General features: G+C 38.8%; 1 protein-coding gene across 2 annotated transcripts in view; it reads right to left on the reverse strand.

Moving 5' to 3' along the window:
- REPS2 (RALBP1 associated Eps domain containing 2) overlaps positions 1-21,164 on the reverse strand; it is a 252,936-nt gene that overhangs the window by 8,628 nt on the left and 223,144 nt on the right. For both annotated transcript variants that reach the window (XM_061408068.1, XM_061408067.1), the window contains exon 17: positions 15,789-15,894. In XM_061408068.1, coding sequence (XP_061264052.1) covers positions 15,789-15,894 — 106 coding nt within the window. The remainder of the gene's footprint in view (positions 1-15,788; positions 15,895-21,164) is intronic.

Below are 21,164 nucleotides of genomic sequence, written 5' to 3' on the forward strand. Positions count from 1 at the left end.
GACAGAGGATGAGATGGTTGAATGGCATCACCGACTCAATGAACATGGGTTTGGGTGGACTCCAGGAGTTGGTGATGGACAGGGAGGTCTGGCGTGCTGCGGTTCATGGGATCACAGAGAGTCACACACGACTAAGCGACTGAACTGAACTGAAGGGCCTGGTTCTGCTCTGGGTGTGATGATACCACCAAGGAACAAAACAGTTCAAACCAATGCCCTCAGAGGGCTTATACTCAAATGGCTGGAGAAAGATAAGAAAGTTAAAAAACAGAGATACTTTCAGAAGGCTTTCAGAAGGAAATTAGATGCTATAATAGAGTAATGGTGGATCTGGGAGAAAGGCACAGAGCGTGGTCAGGGAAGGCTTCTCAGAGCTGATTCTACTGAGAAGAGACTTGAATGAAGTGAGGGGTGAGCCCTGTGAAGATACAGGTGAAGGATATTCAATAAGACAAAATGGCAACAACTAAGGCTGCAAAGGAGGGAACAAGCTTGGTGCGTTTGATGAACCACAAGGCCTGTGTGACCAAATGCAGAGGGGACGATGAAGACCTTGGCAGGAACTAAAGTCAGAGAGTTAGGCAGGGACCTGGCAGACAGAGTAAGGAGTGTGGATGCCATTCAAAGTGAAGGAGCACAGCAATGAGAGCTTTGAATCAGGAAAGGCATGTGGCCTAATTTCAAATTCAGAACTCTCACTCTGTCTTTTGTGTAGACAATGGATTGTAGCAGGACAAGAATCAGAGCAGAGAGCATTTGGGAGGTTACTGTATGAAACCAGGTGAGACATGAAAATGGCTTAGATCAAGGTAGTAGCCACAGAGAGGAGGAGGTGGATTCTGGACATACTTTACATCTAGAACTAATAGGACATGTTGATAAAGCTGATGTAGGAAAGAAGGTAGAGGATTTGGAATTGAGCAAGACGGTGGTTGGTAGTATGGGATTAATTGAGAACAAGAAGATTGGATGATAAATGGACATTTCAAGGAGACAGTTGGGAATGAAGCATCTGAGATGTGTATATTAGGAGAAAAGTAAAATAAGCAGTTGTAAATGTATGTCTAGAGCTTAGAAGAAAGAGAAGAGGGGCTTTAGACATAAATTTGTGAGGTTGGATGGCCTGCAAAACCATAGGATTAAGTACCATCACCCAGCAAAATAATAAAGATGGTGGTTCCAAGTAAAGCTGGAACTGAACCTATGTACCAAACTCATTCCCTACTGGAACACTAAAACAATTTTTTAAATTAGGGGTGGGGTGGGGGTCATAGACACACAAGGATAGGGAAGACAACAGGGAAGAGGTGATAGCAATAAAACTGGTAAGCTGGAAGGCAAACTAATGAATGCTGAATGAATTAGCTAACCCAAGAAAAACAAGTGTGGGGATTCTCCCAGTTGCTGAATACGTTTCTTCCAATGATGCTTGAGGGAACTGGACAGAATAACCATAGGGTGGATTTGGGGATAAACTGGACCCACTGTGAGATGTACCTGAGCTTCAGCTCTACTGATCACATGATCTTCAGAAGGTCCTACTCTCACTGGCGAAACATAGGGACATTTTGGGTCTTCAGGAATGAATGTCAGTTTAGAGCCTGTGTTCAGTAATCCTCCCCAAATCTGATGAGTCCCTTTTCCCAAGTGCACAGTCACACTGGTAAATGGGCACAAGGCTCTTTGGGAAAGTCTGAGAGAAAGACTAACTATAAACTTTTGGCTACAGAGTGGGGTCCTTCTTGCAGGTAACTAAGATGCCCCTTTATTCAAGGCTTCTGTAAACTCAGTCTGGGAACTGACTGAGAGGCCATGACTAGAGCGCCATTTGATGATTCTTCAGATTTCTGTTAGCTAGACCTTGAACTTTTTCACTTCTTCAGATCAAGTAAATAAAAGTGCACTGCAAGCTAAGGATGGAGATAAAACAAGAACCAGTCTGATTTTACATAGAAGAATCCCTAAAAGACTCAAACTGGCAGTCTCAGATATCTATGAAAGTGAAAGTGAAGGACAGAGGACTGTCTTAAAGAAGTGTTCCTTGAAAGTCTGATTCAGAAGTAATCAGATTCCCAAATTCTTCTTGCCACTAGGGTAGAACACTGAAGATTTATTCCTTTGAAAGGCAAACAGATGACCTCTGGAATACCAACACACAGATACAGTTAACGACAAAAAACTAGACTGGAAATAGGGGGGTTAGATCAATACCCTGAATGCTGAGAACCAGAGTCCTCTGCTCCACTAGACCACATCTTCCTTACATGCAAGAGACCAGAAGAGTCTCTTCCTTGAGGACTCCAGTCAGACCAAGAAGAAAAAGCCAACGACACTGTCTTTGGGAGTTCCCCAACTCTACAGCTCAGTCAAATTGGGGGAGAATGAAGCTCAAAGATGACAAGTCCCACAACAGGCTGCATTCTCATCCTCCTCCTAAATATAAGCAGAGAAGGACCATCAGCTATTGAAGGAAAGTATGTAATGAGAAGTATATACAACAAAATAAAAAAGTATTGAGGAAGAAGAAAAACTACAATTAAGAGAAGATATTACAACCATAAAACAAGAACAGGATGTCACCAATAAGAAACAAGCAGATAATGAAAAAAAATGAATTCTTGGTTATTAAACATAGGAGATTTAGAGCTTAAAAATAAGTAAGTCTCCACATATAGACCAAAAAAAAAAAGAAACTAGAAGAGAAAAATTAGAAAACCAAACTAAGAAGTTCAGTGTCAGAAAAATATCAGGAAGGGAGAACAGGGAAAATGGGGGGTCAATAAAAATCAAGAAAACTCCCAAAACTGAAGAATATGGGTTTCCAAATTAAAAAGGCCTACGACGTATAGAGACCAGTGAATAATAGTGACCTATGCCAAAACAAGAGGTGGGGGTAGAGCGGAAGCGAAAGCAAAATGCAAAACAAAAACAAGGTCATATACAAAGATTCACAAAACAGAATGACGTCTGACATTTTTCAAAATTTTATTTATCATATGGTAAAACTGACTTTTTTCCTTTTAGTGTATAGTTCTACAAATGTCAACACATATAGATTTGTGTAACTGCCACCACAAAGAGAGTACATTACAGTTCCAGTAACCAAAAAGCTCCCTGGTACTACTCACTGACATATAAACCTTTACCACATGCATAGTAACCCTTGACAACCAGTGGTCTGTTTTCCAGAACTATACTTTTGCCTTTTCAAGAATGTAAAATAAAAGGAATCATGTAGTACCTAACCTTTTGATACTGGCTTGTCTCATTCAACATAATGCCTTTGAGTTTCATTCAAATTACTGTGTCTATCAATCCTTCTGCTCACTGAATACTATTTCATTGTACTCAGTTTATCCATTCATCCTTTGAAGGATATTGGTGTTGTTTCCAAGTTTCAGCTATCATGTAAAATTGCTATTAACATTTATGTACTGCTGGGTCACAGGATTAAATGTATATATAACTTCATAAGAAACTGACAAATGATTTTTCAGAGTGGGGTACCATTTGGCATTCTCACCACCAATTCATGATGGTTCCAGGTGACAGCACTTGATGCTGTCAGGACTTTCTGTTTTAGCAATTCTATCACTGTGTGTGGTGGTCTGTGATCATGGTTTCAATTTGCATTTGCCTGAAGCAGGGCAAAGACTGATAGAGTTTTGCCAAGAAAATGCACTGGTCATAACAAACACCCTCTTCCAACAACACAAGAGAAGACTCTATACATGGACATCACCAGATGGTCAACACCAAAATCAGAGTGATTATATTCTTTGCAGCCAAAGATGGAGAAGCTCTATACACTCAGCAAAAACAAGACCAGGAGCTGACTGTGGCTCAGACCATGAACTCCTTATTGCCAAATTCAGACTTAAATTGAAGAAAGTAGGGAAAACCACTAGACCATTCAGGTATGACCTAAATCAAATCCCTTATGATTATACAGTGGAAGTGAGAAATAGATTTAAGGGCCTAGATCTGATAGATAGAGTGCCTGATGAACTATGGAATGAGGTTCATGACATTGTACAGGAGACAGGGATCAAGACCATCCCCATAGAAAAGAAATGCAAAAAAGCAAAATGGCTGTCTGGGGAGGCCTTACAAATAGCTGTGAAAAGAAGAGAAGCGAAAAGCAAAGGAGAAAAGGAAAGATATAAACATCTGAATGCAGAGTTCCAAAGAATAGCAAGAAGAGATAAGAAAGCCTTCCTCAGCGATCAATGCAAATAAATAGAGGAAAACAACAGAATGGGAAAGAATAGGGATCTCTTCAAGAAAATCAGAGACACCAAAGGAACATTTCATGCAAAGATGAGCTCGATGAAGGACAGAAATGGTATGGACCTAACAGAAGCAGAAGATATTAAGAAGAGATGGCAAGAATACACAGAAAAACTGTATAAAAAAGATCTTCATGACCCAGATAATCACGATGGTGTGATCACTGACCTAGAGCCAGACATCCTGGAATGTGAAGTCAAGTGGGCCTTAGAAAGCATCACTACGAACAAAGCTAGTGGAGGTGATGGAATTCTAGTTGAGCTATCCCAAATCCTGAAAGATGATGCTGTGAAAGTGCTACACTCAACATGCCAGCAAATTTGGAAAACTCAGCAGTGGCCACAGGACTGGAAAAGGTCAGTTTTCATTCCAATCCCAAAGAAAGGCAATGCCAAAGAATGCTCAAACTACTACACAATTGCACTCATCTCACACGCTAGTAAAGTAATGCTCAAAATTCTCCAAGCCAGGCTTCAGTAATATGTGAACCATGAACTTCCAGATGTTCAAGCTGGTTTTACAAAAGGCAGAGGAACCAGAGATCAAATTGCCAACATCCGCTGGCACAAGCAAGAGAGTTCCAGAAAAACATCTATTTCTGCTTTATTGACTATGCCAAAGCCTTTGACTGTGTGGATCACAATAAACTGTGGAAAATTCTTCAAGAGATGGGAATACCAGACCACCTGATCTGCCTCTTGAGAAATTTGTATGCAGGTCAGGAAGCAACAGTTAGAACTGGACATGGAACAACAGACTGGTTCCAAATAGGAAAAGGAGTTCGTCAAGGCTGTATATTGTCACCCTGCTTATTTAACTTCTATGCAGAGTACATCATGAGAAATGCTGGGCTGGAAGAAACACAAGCTGGAATCAAGATTGCCGAGAGAAATATCAATAACCTCAGATATGCAGATGACACCACCCTTATGGCAGAAAGTGAAGAGGAACTAAAAAGCCTCTTGATGAAAAGTGAAAGAGGAGAGTGAAAAAGTTGGCTTAAAGCTCAACATTCAGAAAACGAAGATCATGGCATCTGGTCCCACCAATTCATGGGAAATAGGTGGGGAAACAGTGGAAACAATGTCAGACTTTATTTTTCTGGGCTCCAAAATCACTACAGATGGTGACTGCAGCCATGAAATTAAAAGACGCTTACTCCTTGGAAGGAAAGTTATGACCAACCTAGATAGCATATTCAAAAGCAGAGACATTACCTTGCCAACAAAGGTCCGGCTAGTCAGGGCTATGGTTTTTCCAGTGGTCATGTATGGATGTGAGAGTTGGACTGTGAAGAAGGCTGAGCACTGAAGAATTGATGCTTTTGAACTGTGGTGTTGGAGAAGACTCTTGAGAGTCCCTTGGACTGCAAGGAGATCCAACCAGTCCATTCTGAAGGAGATCAGCCCTGGGATTTCTTTGGAAGGAATGATGCTAAAGCTGAAACTCCAGTACTTTGGCCACTGCATGCGAAGAGTTGACTCATTGGAAAAGACTCTGATGCTGGGAGGGATTGGGGGCAGGAGGACAAGGGGATGACAGAGGATGAGATGGCTGGATGGCATCACTGACTCGATGGACGTGAGTATGAGTGAACTCCGGGAGTTGGTGATGGATAGGGAGGCCTGGCGTGCTGCAATTCATGGGGTCGCAAAGAGTCGGACACGACTGAGTGACTGGTCTAATCTGATCTGATCTGAATGACTAACAATGCTGAATATCTTTGCACATGTTTATTTGCCATCCTTATATCCTCTTTGGTGAAGTATCTGTTCACATCCTTTGCCCATTTTTAAACTGGGTTGGTTGAGCTTTGAGAATTCTTATTACTGAGTTTTGATAGTTCTTTATATAATTTGGACACAAGTCCTTTGTCAAAAAACATGAGTTGCAAATATTTTCTTCCCGTCTATAGCTTGTCTCTTAATTCTCTTGACAGTATTTTTGACAGTAAAAGTTTTAAATCTTGATAAAGTCCAATTTATTGACTTTTTTTGGGTTTGTGCTTCTGGCATCAATTCTAACCTTGGGTCACAAAAACTTTTTCCTATGTTTTTTTCTACAGGTTTTATACCTTTATGTTTTACATTTGTTTCTATGACCCATTTCAAGTTAATCTTTGTATCAGAAGTGAGATTTTTGGTCAAGGTTCATGTTTTTACAGATGGATGACCAATTGTTACAAAACAATATGTTGAAAAGACTATCCTTTCCTCAATAAACTGATTTTGTATATTTGTCAAAGATCAAATGCTTATATTCACATGGTCTACTTGAGGACTTCTGATTCTGCTCCACTGATTCATCAGTAATCCCATACTATCTTGATTACTGAAGCTTGATACTGAAAGTCATTCCTCCATCTTTGTTCTTCTTTTTCAAATTTGTTTTAGCTATTCCAGTTCCTTGGCCTTTATATATAAATTATAGGATTCGCTGGTCTATGTCTACAAAACATCGTACTGGGGTTTTGATTGGCTGCAAGGATTCTATAGATCACCCTAGAGGAAAATAGTATTACTACTATGCTGAGTCTTCTAATCCACAAGCCACGTATGTTTTTCCCTTTATTTAGGTCTTCATAGATTTCTTTTAACACCATTTTGCACATTTCAGTATAGAGATGAATTTATACTTAAGTAGTTCATTTAGGAGAGGGAACAAGCTATTGTGGATACTACTGTTTTTCAAATTTCTGTGACAAGTTGTTTATTACTTGTATATAGAAATATGATTGCTTTCTGTGTGACCTTATATTCTGTGACCTTCATAAACTCAGTTAGGAAATGAAATTTTAAGAAACAATTTGAAAATACTTACACACTCAGAACCACTGAGAGGTTTTCTAAAATCTCAACAATTAGAGAGAGAATAGTGAAAAATTTATACTACTTGATTTCAAGAGTTACAGAAATCAAGACCATGTAGTACCAGTATAAAGATCAACAAACAGGTTAACAGAATGGAGTAAGAACCCATAAATAAATCACACTTACATGGTTATTAGATTTTTGAGAACAGCATCAGAGTAATCCAGGAAGGAAAAGAAACTTTTCTACAAATGATACTAAATTAATGAAATACTGATATGGGAAAAAATGAACCTTGACCCTAATCTTATAGCATCCATAAAACTTAATTCAAAATGGATCATAGATACTGGCACAGTTACTATGGAAAACACTATGGAAGTTCATTTAAAAACTTAAAACTACCAGGAGTGATGTCAGTAGCATGGCTGAATAAGACATCCCTTGTTCATGTTCCCCTGTCAATGACAATTTGGCATCCATTCACAAAGTGCCTTTGTGGGAGTTATGGGATCCAGCACCATATATGAAAGGACCCAGGAGGTGTCTCATCTAGCCATGCATCTGGTAATAGGCACACAGATCTCAGTTCTGGCTCTGGACCCAACAGGGTCCAAGAAACAGCTCTAGGCCCTCTCAGCCACAGTCCAGGAAGCTCTGGGAAACACTGTTTTAGACAATCACCCAGAGGTGAAAGAACTTTTGTGGAAGTCCAAGTTTCAAGCAGAATGCTAGAGAAAAATAACATAAGTCTGGATGCACTGGGAGGGTAAGAAGAACTGTTTGACTACTCACATCACCTTACCCCAAGGCAGCACAGTTTATGACTAGAAAAGATCCTGGCCCACGATTTCTCCCAGGAAAGTGCATACCTGAGCAACCAGGTTCCCCAGTACTAAATTGTGAACTGCGTGACTGGAGGTGGGGAGGGGGAAGAGGCTGGGAGAGTGGCAGATAGGACTCTCAAAAGGGATTAAAGGAACATGGATCCTACTAAATGTCCCATGGGGCACCATCAAGAAGCCCACCCATAAGCCTGACTATAAGTTGGGCATCCTCCAGCTACCCATGAGGCATTTCAGCACTCCATGGGCCTTACACACACCATCAACCTGCGGCCAGTTCCTTGGTCACATTCCTGATGGTGAGTGAACACATACAGAAAGACTTGCTGGCCCAAATCTGTTGGCCATGAGAGACCACAAATTTGAGCTGCAGTGCCATCTTTGGGAAAATAAAAGGGAGGCTGTCAGCACTTGGCCTTGTGTTTTGCAGGATGAGAACAAGGCATACAAGATTAAGAATTGTGTCATAAGAAGGAACAATAAGTGCTGAGCAAGTGCATCCATAGAAGATCTGAGAAACTGTCAGAATCTCTAACAGGGCTGATTGAAAGTAGTTTGGGAGGAGGTAACTGCTACTTCAAATGTGAAGATAACAACACAAAACTTCAAGGAAACATGATGCCACCAAAGAATTACAATAATCTTCCAGTAACCCATTCCAAAGACATGGAGATATAGGATTTACTCAATAAAGAATTTAAACGGCTATTTTAAGGAAACTCAATGTGCTATAAGAAAACACAGAAAGACAAGTCAATTAAATCAGGAAAACTATACTACATGAATAAAACAAGAAGTTTAACAAAGTGATAGAAATCATAAAATAGAGCCACAAGAAATTCTGGAGCTGAATAATAAAATGAATGAATTAAAAATATAATAGAGAACATCAACATCAGAACGGATCAAGCAGAATAAAGAATCTAAGATAGACAGTTTCAAGGGTTTTGAAACTATCCAGCCAGAGGAGAACAAAGAAAACAGAAATTTAAAAGAATGAAGAAAGGTACATGATCTATGCGATGTCATCAAAAGAAATAATTTGTGAATTATTAGAGTTCCTGAAGTTAAGAGACACAGAGCTCATTTGAAGAAGTAATGGCTGAGAACTGTCTGAATATGGAGAGAGATATGGATATCCAAGTTCATGAAGCTCAAAGGTCATCAAACAAACTCCACTGAAGATTTCCTCTTTAAGATTCATTATAATAAACTTGTCAAAACTCAAAGAGAAAAATCTTAAAAGAAGCAAGAGAAAAGAAGCTTATAACTTAAAAGGGACTTCTCATAAGGCTATCAGTGGATTTCTTAGCACCCTTTGAGAGAGTGAGATGATAATACAAAGTGCTCATAGGAAAAAAAAAAATTGCCAAACAAGAATACTCTATTCAACAAAGTTATCCTTCAGAAATGAAGGAGGGATAAAAGATTTCCCCACACAAACAAAAGCGAAGGGAGTTGATCACCACCAGATCTGCCTCACAAGAAATGTAGAAAGAAGTTCTTCAAGCTGAAATGAAAGGATTCTAATTGGTAATATGAAAACATACAATATACTGGGGTAAACGTAAGTATATAGTCAAATTCAGAATACTCTAATACTGTAACATGGCAGTGTGTTAACCACTTAAATTTAGTATAAATGCTAAAGGAAAAGAGTATTAAAAATAAGCATAGCTAAAATAACTTGTTGATGAATATAAAATATGAAAAGTAAATTATGAATTCAAAAACAAAGTGAAAGTCACTCAGTAGTGTCCGACTCTTTGTGGACTGTATAGTCCATGGAATTCTCCAGGCCAGCATACTGGAGTGGGTAGCCTTTCCCTTCTCCAGGGGATCTTCCCAACCCAGGGACCGAACCCAGGTCTCTCGGATTCTTTACCAGCTGAGCCACAAGGGAAGCCCTTTTTTTGTTTTTGCTTTTTTTGCTTTTGTTCAAAAACAAAAGGGGGAGTAAAAGGGTAGAGTTGTTGCTGCTGCTGCTGCTGCTGCATCGCTTCAGTTGGGTCCAACTCTGTGTGACCCCATAGACGGCAGCCCACCAGTCTCCCCCATCCCTGGGATTCTCCAGGCAAGAAGACTGGAGTGGGTTGCCATTGCCTTCTCCAAGAGTTGTTATATGCAATCAAAGTTATCAGCATATAATAGACTGTTTTACCTACAAGATGTTTTATGTAAGCTTCATGATAACAACAAAGCAAACACAAAAACCTACAATAGATTCACAAAAGATAAAGAGAAGACAATCAAAGCATACTATTGCAGAAAATCAATTCACAAAGGCAGGCAGTAGGAGAGGGAGAAATGAACAAGAAAACTATAAAACAGTCAGAAAACAGTTAACAGGGTATTCGTAAATCCTTACCTATTAATATTTACTTCAAATGTAAATGAATTAAGTTCTCCAATCCAAAGACATAGAGCAGATCAATGGATTAAAAAAAAAGAAGGGACCAAACTACATGCTGCCTATAAGAGACTCACTTTGGTTTATGGTCACACATAGGGAAAAATGAAGGATGAAAAAGATATTCCATGCAAGTAGATATCAAAAGACAAGAGGGGTAGTTATTCTTTTACCAGATAAAACAGGCTATAGTCCAAAAACCATATCAAGAGACAAGGAATGTCATTATATAATGTTAAAGGGATTAACTCATAAAGAAAATATAAGTCATAAATATATATGCAGGCAACATCAGAGCACTAAATATATCAAGTAAATATTAAAAAATCCAAAAGACAAAATAGACAACAGCACAGTAATAATAAGGGACATCAATAGCTCACTTACAACAGTGGGTATATCATCCAGACAAAAATGTAACACGGAAATGTTGGTCTTGAACTATACCAAATGAACCTAACAGACATACAGAACATTTCATCCACTAGAATCAGAATACATATTCTCAAGCACACATGAAATACTCTTGAGGACATATCATATGATAGGTTACAAGATAAGTCTTAGCAGATTTAAGAACATCAAAGTCATACCAAGTACATTTTCCAACTACAAGGTTATTACACTAGGAATCAGTAACCAGAGGAAAACTAGAAAATTCAGAAATACATAGAGATTAACCAAAACACTTCTAAACAACCAATGAGTCAAAGAAGACATCAAAAGGGAAATCAAAAAACTATCCTGAAACAAATAAAAATGGAAATACAGCATTCTAAAACAAATGGCCAACAGGTACACAAAACATGTTCAGCATCACTAATCATCAGGGAAATGCAAATCAATACCAAAGTGAGATATCACCTCACACCTGTTAAAATGGCTATTATCAAAAAGATAAGGGATAAGTGTTGGCAAGGATGTGGAGAATGGGGAACACTTGTGCAATGTCGGTCAGAATGCAGACTGATCCAGCAACTACACAAAATGGTATGGAGGTTTCTCAAAATTAAAAAAAGAACCATCATAAGATCTAGTAATCCCACTTTTGGGTATATCCAAAGGAAAAGAATCAGGATCTCAAAGGGATATGTGCATTCCCATATTCACTGTATTATGTACAATAGCTGAGATACGGAAACAAGTTTCGCTCTACAGACAAATGGATAAAGAAGATGTGGTACATACATGCAATAGAATATCATTCAGCCAAAAGAAAGAAGGAAATTCTGCCATTTGTGACACTGATGGACCTTGTGGGCCCTACGCTAAGTGAAATAAGTCAGACGGAGAAAGGCAAATACCATATGATATCACTTTTATGTGTAATCTAAAAAGGCCAACTTCACAGAGACAGAGTAGAATGGTGGTTGCCATGGGCTGGGAGGTGGGTGCAGGAAATGGGGAGATGCTGAGCAAGGGTACAAACTTGCAGTCATAAGATACATAAGTTCTGTGGATGTAGTGTATAGCATGGTGACTATAACTAACAATACTGTATTCTATACTTAAAAACTGCTAAGAAGTAAATCTTAAATGTTCTCACCACATAAAAGAAACTATAATTATGTGAGTGATGAAAAAGAATGAAATTCTGCCATCTGCAACAACATGGATGAACTTGGGACATTATGCTAAGTGAAATAAGTCAGACAGAGAAAGACAAATACTGTATATGTGTGCGTGCTAAAGTTGCTTCAGTTGCGTCTGACTCTTTGCAACCCCATGGACTGTAGCCCACCAGGCTCCTCTGTCCATGGGATCCTCTAGGCATGAATACTGGAGTGGGTTGCCATGCCCTCCTCCAGGGGTCCTTCCAAACCCAGGGATCAAACCCAGGTCTCTTACATCTCCTGCATTGGCAGACAGGTTCTTTACCACTAGCACCACCTGGGAAGCCCATGAGATCAGTTATATATGGAATTGAAAAAAAATTCAACAAACTAGTGAATGTAATAAAAAGGAGGGATTTTCCTGGTAGTCCAGTGGCTAAGAGTCCATGATGCCAATGCAGGGGGCCTGGGTTCGATCCCTGATCAGGGAACTAGATCTCCCATACTGCAACTAAAGATCCTGCATGCCACAACTAAGAGTTTCCATGCCGAAACTAAGAATTCATATGCCACAACTAAAAATCCTAAGAGTTTGCATGCTGAAACAGAGTTCACATGCTGCAACTAAAGATCCCATGTGCCACAACTAAGAACCAGTGAAGCCAAATAAATAAAGAATAAACTAATGGTTACCAGTGGGAAGAGGAAAAGGTAAAGGGCTATAAGGATATATTATACAACACAGAAAGTCATAGCTAATATTTTATAATGACTATAAATGAAGCATAACCATTAAAAATTTAAGTCCCTATATTGTACACCTATAACTTATATAATATTGTACAGCAACTATACTTCAATAATAATGAGGGCAAGAGGAAATTTTTACAAGGGATGGGCAATTTATGGCATAAATTGTGACAGATTCATGGATATATAATTACCTCCAAACTCATCATGTCACATACATTAAATACATACAGCTTTGTAATAAATAAATAATAGTTTAGTATGTAATAAATAATAAAGTAGTTTAAAAACACAAATGTATCACAGATCTAAATGTAAAAGTTATGACAGTAAAGCATTTAGAAGAACACATAGGAGAATATGTTCATAATTTAGATTTAGGCAAAGTTTCCTTATATAATAGGAAGAAAGTTAATAACCATAAGAGAAAAAATTATAAATCAGACTTTATCAAAATTAAAAACTTCTATTCATGAAAAGATAGTTAAGAAAATTAATAGGCAAAATAAAGACTGGAAGAAAACATTCATAAAATATATATCTCAACAAAGGACTGGCAACAGAAAATATAAAAAGCATCTAGCTACAACTCTACAAAAAAGACTGAAAATGATTTTTAAATGGCCAAGCATTTGGAAAAAACACTTCACAAAATAAAATATATGAAAAGTAAATAATCACATAGAAAAGCGCTAAGGAGATGTAAAATAAAAACTATATCACCACAAGACTAGATAAAAATTAAAACAGTAATACCAAGTGTTGGTGAAGATGAGGAACAACCAGAACTCTCACATAGTAGTGGTGGGAATACTAAATGCTACAACCACTTTGGGAAAAGCTCTAGTAGTTTCTATTCAAACCAATCACACACAATCACCATATTACCTACTAATCCTAAATCCTAGAAATTTACCCAAGAGAAATGAGAAAATATTCCCACATAGTTATTTAAAAATGCAGTTTTATTCAAAATAGCAAAAACTAGAATTTCCAGGTGTCCAATAATAGAATTAATAACCAAACTATAGTATATTCACTCAGTAGAATACCACTCAGCAATAAAATAGAACAGATTACTAAGACATATAATGATGAAAATGAATCTCAAAAACAATGCTACGTGAAAGAAGCTTTCCACAAAAGTACATGTCAGAGGACACTGTTTACATAAAGTCATAGAAGAGGCAACAATATGGCATAAGAAGTTTAGAAGAGGGGTTAAGCGTGGCAGAAATTAACTGGGAAGGAGTATGAGGGAGCTTTCCAGGGAGATGGTAATATCCTCTATCTTGATATGGGGTTAGAAACCATTAGTATACACACTAACAAAGAGTCAGCAAGTGTACACTTAAGTTGTGTGCACTCATTGTATGTAAAATGTACAACATAAGGAAAGTTTGTAAAAATATTTAACTCTAGTTAATGATATACACGTTAAAATATTCAGGGGACACACACAGATGTCTTGAAAACATGTTAAAAATAAGACAGACTGAAGGGTAGATAAGAGGGATAAAAAAGGACAGATATGTGATAAAAACAAGTGTAGCAAGATGTGAATGGGAGAACCAACATTGTGTAACTTTCTTGCATGCTTGAAAATGTTCATAATAAAATATTAGGGGAGTTCCCTGTTGGCTTACAGTTAGGATTCCAGCCTTTCATTGCCATGACCTGGGTTCAATCCCTGGCTGTAGAACTGAGATCCCACAAGCTGTGTGGTACAGCCAAAAAAAAAAAAAGGGCGAAGGCAGGGAGTAATGAAAGAGAAAATAAAAATGAAGAGACAGTACAGACTGATAAAAAAAGAGTCATCAGTGAAGGAGAAGGACACGGAAAGTATGACATCCTGAAAACCAGTTAGAAAAGACATTTCAGAGGAAGGAATTGCCAACGGTCTATGGCACAGGTTCTGAAAATCCAAATAGTATTAAAACAGGCCCACTGAACATGGCTGTAAGAGGGGTGTGAGTAAATGAGAGTAAAAGCCACAGCAAAGTCAAGGGAGAGAACACTGCTAGTGAGGAAGCAGAGACAGTAAATAACAACTCTTAGGAAGCTTGGCTATGAAGGAGACTAGAGACCGGGCAGCAGCTGGAGGAGGATGTGGGCGCCAATGCACTGGACAACACTAGAGCGCGTTTCTGCGTGGGCGGCAGTGATCCAGCAGAAAATCAAGGGATGTCAGGGCTGCTCTGAAAAGGTGTGCTTAACTCAACTCCCAGTACCTGTAAATGTGAACTTATATAGAATAAGGTATTTGCAGATATAATCTAGTTAAAACATGAGACTATGCTAGATTAAGGTGGGCCCCAACCCAATGACCAGTATATCCCTATAAGAAAAGGGAAGGATAAAAAGAGGACTTGGACACAGATACACGGAGGCCAGAAAAAACTTTATGACAGACAGTGGAGGCAGAAATTGAAGTGATACATCTACCAGCCAAGGAATGCCAAGGACTGCCAGCCACCACCAGAAACTGGGAAGAAGACAGGAAGAATTCTCCCCTAGAGCTTTCAGAGAGAGTATAGCTCTGCAGACACTGTGATTCAGAAGTCTAGCTGCCATAGCTGGCAGAGAGTAAGTTGCCATTCTTTTAGGCCACTAAGTTTGTAGCACTTTGTTAGGGCAGCCCTGGGAAACTAATAATACAGGGGAGAATAATGGTGAATAGAAACAGGCAATAAGAACAGAGGAGATGTCCTTGAGGTGATGTGGAACCATTTCCAAGATACCAGAGGAGGGGATAGCCTTTGAGAGGATCAGGGCCACCCTCTTCCACTGAAATGAGTATAGCATCATTCATAGAGGACCTCAACAAATTAGGGGTTTACCCAGAAGCTTTGGACAATAAAGAATGCTTCAGAGAGTTTTGTAATAGCTTCTCTGTCTTTTTAACTAGCACACAATATGTAGCTTGCATATTAAAGCTTCAAGTCTTCCTCTAACAAGAATCAACCCATGAAACAAATACAGCAACTCTCTGCCTTCCAAAAGGAGTCTGAGAACAAAGAGTTAAGTCTTACCAACACGAATAGAACCAGATGCTCAGCCAATGTTTGTCAAAACAAAACACAACAACCAGACACAAAGCCTGGTTATCCAAATTCAGGAAGCTCTTTACCTTGAGCTGCTGCTGGAGCTCACTGTTCAGACGGGCCAGCACGGCATTTGCCTCTTTATTTTTGCGGATAGCAGTTTGAATAGCCTTCTTCTGTTTGGAAGACTGCCTACAAAAAAGTACAGACAGTTCAGTGACACAGAACTTAGAGGTCCAGATCCCTGTGGGTCAGAACTCTCTGATTCACAAGAAGTGCTAAACTATTAAGGGGCTAACATCACAGAGCTCCCAAAATAAAATCATATATTCACAGGCAGGCAGGCACATACCAAAGGAAATAAGTTTCTTGGGATGAATTATTTACACATGAAGCAGTTTCCATTTTACAACTTGAAGAAAAGCTGTGAATTGGGCCTTTTCAAACACGTTTTGTTCCATTTATCCAAAGGCATTTAATAAGCATTTCTTCCTGACAAACGACATTAACTGGAATACCCTTTTTGTGCATCATTAATGGCATTTCAAAGACCTGCAGGTGGCCCTGTGGGCAAGTCTGAGGGCAAAGAATAGAAAAACATTCTCTTCAGTAAAAACCCTACATTAACTCAGTCAACCTACATACCTCTCTTTTATTTCTTTATTATTAGGCATGAATTCCTAAGTGTGTTTGTGTGTGAGTGTGTGTGTGCAAGTGCATACACCAACATGCATCTGTGGCACTTGAGAAAAACACAAAATTGTTTTAACACCAGTCTTTCCAAAGTAAGTCAACAGTAAATTCACAGAACAGGTGTAACTAAGGTGACCACACACATCCCACCTGGCCCATTACAGTCTTTGCTTATACTGCCTGACTGGCCCTAATTTTTCTTAGCAACTACTTTCCCCCTCAAAACCGTCAATGTGGTTGTAGAACCTACAGCCTTATATCCCACAGCAAGAAATACTGAATCCTCAGAGCAAAAGGACCATCTAAGTTCCCCCAGAGAAACAAACATGTTTGTGATCCCTGGGAGCCAGAGCGACTAAACTAGAAAGCATTGTGACCACTGGAGAGATCTGGTGGTGGTACACTGAGAATGTATACTATACTTGCCACTCTATTCACCTGTATAAGGCATACTCCCTCTCCAACAAGTTTAAACATTAGTTTTTTACCCATAAATAGGCAGGGAAGAAGCTCCAAAATATATTTTTTTACAAGATACAGATTGGATTTCTGGTTTCAGGACAAGACAGAGTAGATACATTTCTCTCTATTCCTCCCACTAAATACAGTAAAACACTGGACATAATATAAAGAATAATATAAGATGACTCTGCAAAGTAGAGTGAAGAAGGCAAACCAGCTAGGGAATTTGGTACCCAAGGAAAGAATAGCCACGAACTACCTGGGTTTTCTTTTTCACTTCATATGGATCTCATAAATGCCAATGAGAGCAGACAATAAAAAGCCTCCCCAAAATTCTGCTCTCTCTAGCCAAAGGACTGGGAAAGGGGCAGCCCAGCAAGACAGAAATTAGATACAATATTCCTCCTGAATACAGATGTAAAATCTTTAATAAAATATTAGCAAATAGAATTCAGCAATATAAAAAAGAATTATAAATCATGACCAAGAGGAGTTATTCCAGGGATGCAAGACTGATTCAATATTCAAAAACAATCAATATAATTCATTACTTTAACAGGTGAAAAACAGAATCACATGATCAGATAAACTAATGTAGATTTTTATAATTTTATTCATAAAGACTCATTGAAATTCTTAGATATACCACAACATATATAGAACTTACATGCTGAAAATATACAACACAAATGAAAGAAATAAATAGGATCTAAGTAAATGGAGAAATATATGTTCATGGATTGAAAAACTCAACACAGTAAAGATGTCAACTCTTCCCAGATTGACATAAAGGTTTAACATAATTCTCATGGAAATCCCGGAGAAGGCAATGGCACCCCACTCCAGTACTCTTGCCTGGAGAATCCCAGGGACAGGGGAGCCTGGTGGGCTGCCATCTATGGGGTCGCATAGAGTCGGACACGACTGAAGTGACTTAGCAGCAGCAGCATGGAAATCCCAGCAAGATCTTTTCAGCTCAAGACAAAAGTATTCTAAAATTAAATGGAAAGTCAAAGGAATTGGAATAGCTAAACAGTTTTGAAAAATACGAAGTGGGAAAAACAGAAGACTTATTATATAGCTATAGTATCAAGTGGCAAAGTAATAAAGATAGCAATCAAGACTGTGTGGTATTGGCAGAGTGAAAGACACATAGATCACTGGAACAGGATAAAGAACTCAGAAAGAGATTCACACTAGTACAGATTATTTATTTTTGACAGACAAGCAAAAGCAAGTCCATAGAAAAAGAACAGCCTTTTCAATGAAAGTGCTGAAGCAATTCAATATCCATAGGCCAAAAAATGAATCTTGACCCAAATCTCAAACTTTATATAAAAATTAACACAAAATGGATCACCAACCTAAATGTAAAGTGTAAAATTATAAAATTTTTAGAAGAAAATGTAAGAGAAAATGATCAGGACCTAGAGCTTAGTGAAGAGATTTTAGAGGTGACAAGAAAAGCACAATCCATAAAAGGAAAAGAAATCAGTAAGTTGGGACTTCATCAAAAATTTTAAACTTTTGCTCTGCAAAAGACTCTTTTAAGAGAATGAAAAGATAACCCACAGACTGAGAGAAAACATTTGCAAACCACAGATGTAACAACTGATCTGTATTTAGAATATACGAAGAACTCTCAAAACTCAATGTTAAAAAACAATTCAATTAGAAAATGGGCAAATGTGATGAAAAGACATGTAACCAAAGAGGACATGTGATGGCAAATACATGAAAAGATGCTCTAGCTATTAGGGAAATGCAAATTAACACCACTGTGGGATAGCGCTACACACCTATTAGAACAGCTAATTTTTAAATTTAAGTGACAGTATCAAAAGCTAGTGAGGATGTGCAGACACTGAATCTTGTACATTGGTGGTGGGAAGATAAAATGGTACAGTCATTTTGGGAAACAACTTGGCAGTTTCTTTAAAAACTAAATATACATTTAGCACGCAACCCAACAATCACACTCCTAGACATTTATTACAGAGAAATGAAAACATATGTATACATGAGAACCTGTACACAGATGCTCACAACAGCTTTATCTGTAATACTTGACAACTAGACACAAACAAAAGGTCTCTGAATAGGTGAACGGCTAAACAGACTGTGGTACATTCATAGCGTAGAATACTTCTTAGCAGTATTGATTTACACAACTTAGATGTCAAGGGCATTATGCTGAGAGAAAACAAGCAAAGCTCAAAAGGTCACATGCTGTGTGATTCTATATGTACAACATTCTGAAAATGACAAAATTATAGAGACAGGAAACCGATCAGTGGTTACCACAGGTAAAGAGTAGAAAAGAAGATGAGGTAGGGGTGACTCCTGTATCTTGATTACAGTGGTGGTTACAAGACATACAAATGTGATAAAATGGCATAGAACTATACATATGTACTGTCCCAAATAAGGTAGGTAAAATGTAACCACTGAGAGAAGCTACATTAAAGATACACAAGATTTCTTTGTACTATTTTTTAATCTTCTATGAATCTATAATTATTATAAAATAAAGTTTTTTATGAAAATACATCTTGATCAGAGCTGGATGCCTCTACTTAAATAACTACCACGCTAAGTGTGCCAGCTTATAACAGTTTTCCCTTCTCTGGGAATTGTCTCCATCCCCTTCCCCTCCTCTATAGGGATAGGCCCCAGGCAGACAGTCCTATTTGTTCCATGAAACAGTCAGTTCTGTTTTCACACTTGAACAGATGCTAGCCTGTGCTAAGCTTGCCAGATTCTCTCTCCCAGGGATGTGGGTTCCAGTTAAGAGTTTGGTTTAGCCTGGGCCCTGCACAGTGAGAACGTAATATCTGGAGCCGAAGGTGGTTGAGAAGATTTCACAGATAAAAATGTCAGAAAATAGAGACGAATCAGGAGGAAGGCCAATAGAAATATGGTCCTCTCCCCCAATCCATCCATGTCCCTGGGTTCAATGAGTCACCCCTGTATTCTTATAATAATGAACACGGTTTTGCTAGCTCAAGTTGTTCTTTATGTTTTGTCACCAAATGAGCCCTGCATAATGCAAAGACAGGATCCAGCTTCAAAAACCTCTCAAGAGTTCAGCAAAGGCGTCCAACTTGCCTCACCTCTTAAGACCTGCTTCTAGAGTCTGTCTAGGTTCTCCTAACCTTGTTACTCACTGTTCCAGGCTGGGCTCTAACTGGCCTGGTTTCCAAGGAGGAAAATAAGGGAGTAACAGTGAGGTGTTTCTTTTACCTGCTGCTGTTGTTCATCAGGCAATCTCTCAGTTTAGAACTGTACACTGTGAGGCTTGTACATTGAAGGTTATGTGGCAGACTGTCCTCCAATCATATTCTTGTGCCTTCCTGTTTTCAGCCGCATCTCCTCCTCAGTTTGAGCTAGGCACACGGCCATACAATTAGAAACTAGCCGCATTTCTGTGTCTTCTTTGCAAGTAGGTGAGGCCATATGGCTAAATCTAGGTGAAAGGTATCCAAGAGAAATGATGATGTCCTTAAAAGTAACTTATTTTCTCTCCATTTGTTCCTTTCCCCTTTCTGGGACCTGGAACATGAACATGTTAGAGGTGAGCCACCTCCAAACCCTATGGATAAAGGCAACCCTCGTAGGATCTGAAACAAGATAACAGAAGGGACCCGGGTTCTGGACAGGTATGCTTCTGGACCAGTCACCAACTCAGACTTCTACATAAGAAAGAAGTCAGTTTCTTTGTTATTTGAGTGACTGTTACCTCATTTTTTTTCAATCAGCTGAACCACTGTTTGAAGGAATATAAACTGGGATCTCTAAATAAGAAAAATCTTCTTAGCCTTCACCCTGGACCCTGCTTTCTCCCATGGAATTCTGAGTACAGCTTCTAAGAAGTGAGTTTTTATTGCCTTTTCTCTTCTTGGAAATGGTAGGTTTCCATTAGAGATGCCAATCATCAATCCCACAGATATTCATTCCACTGCTGACAAACACGAAGAGAGAAGGGAAACAGAATCCCAACCACACCAAGAACTTCATGCAGGCAAGCAGACCCTACCACACAAGCTCCCTGAAATGCCCTGGGGTGCCACAGGACACCTCCTGGGGTTCCAGAGAAGAGCTTAGGCCACAGAAGCTGGCACAGGTTTGGTCACAGTATTGCCACACAACACCCTCTAGTTCTAAACTGTTCAAACAATTCTATTTTCCCAAAATCCATCCTTAGCAGATAAATAAAATACAGGAAAAGACAATCAAGCCAAATTATTTCTAAGAAAACCCCACTTCTGTCCTTATAGGCAGTTCATTAATGACTACACAATCTAAGA

This window comes from Bos javanicus, chromosome X, assembly GCF_032452875.1.
Source record: "Bos javanicus breed banteng chromosome X, ARS-OSU_banteng_1.0, whole genome shotgun sequence".
Lineage (NCBI taxonomy): Eukaryota > Metazoa > Chordata > Mammalia > Artiodactyla > Bovidae > Bos > Bos javanicus.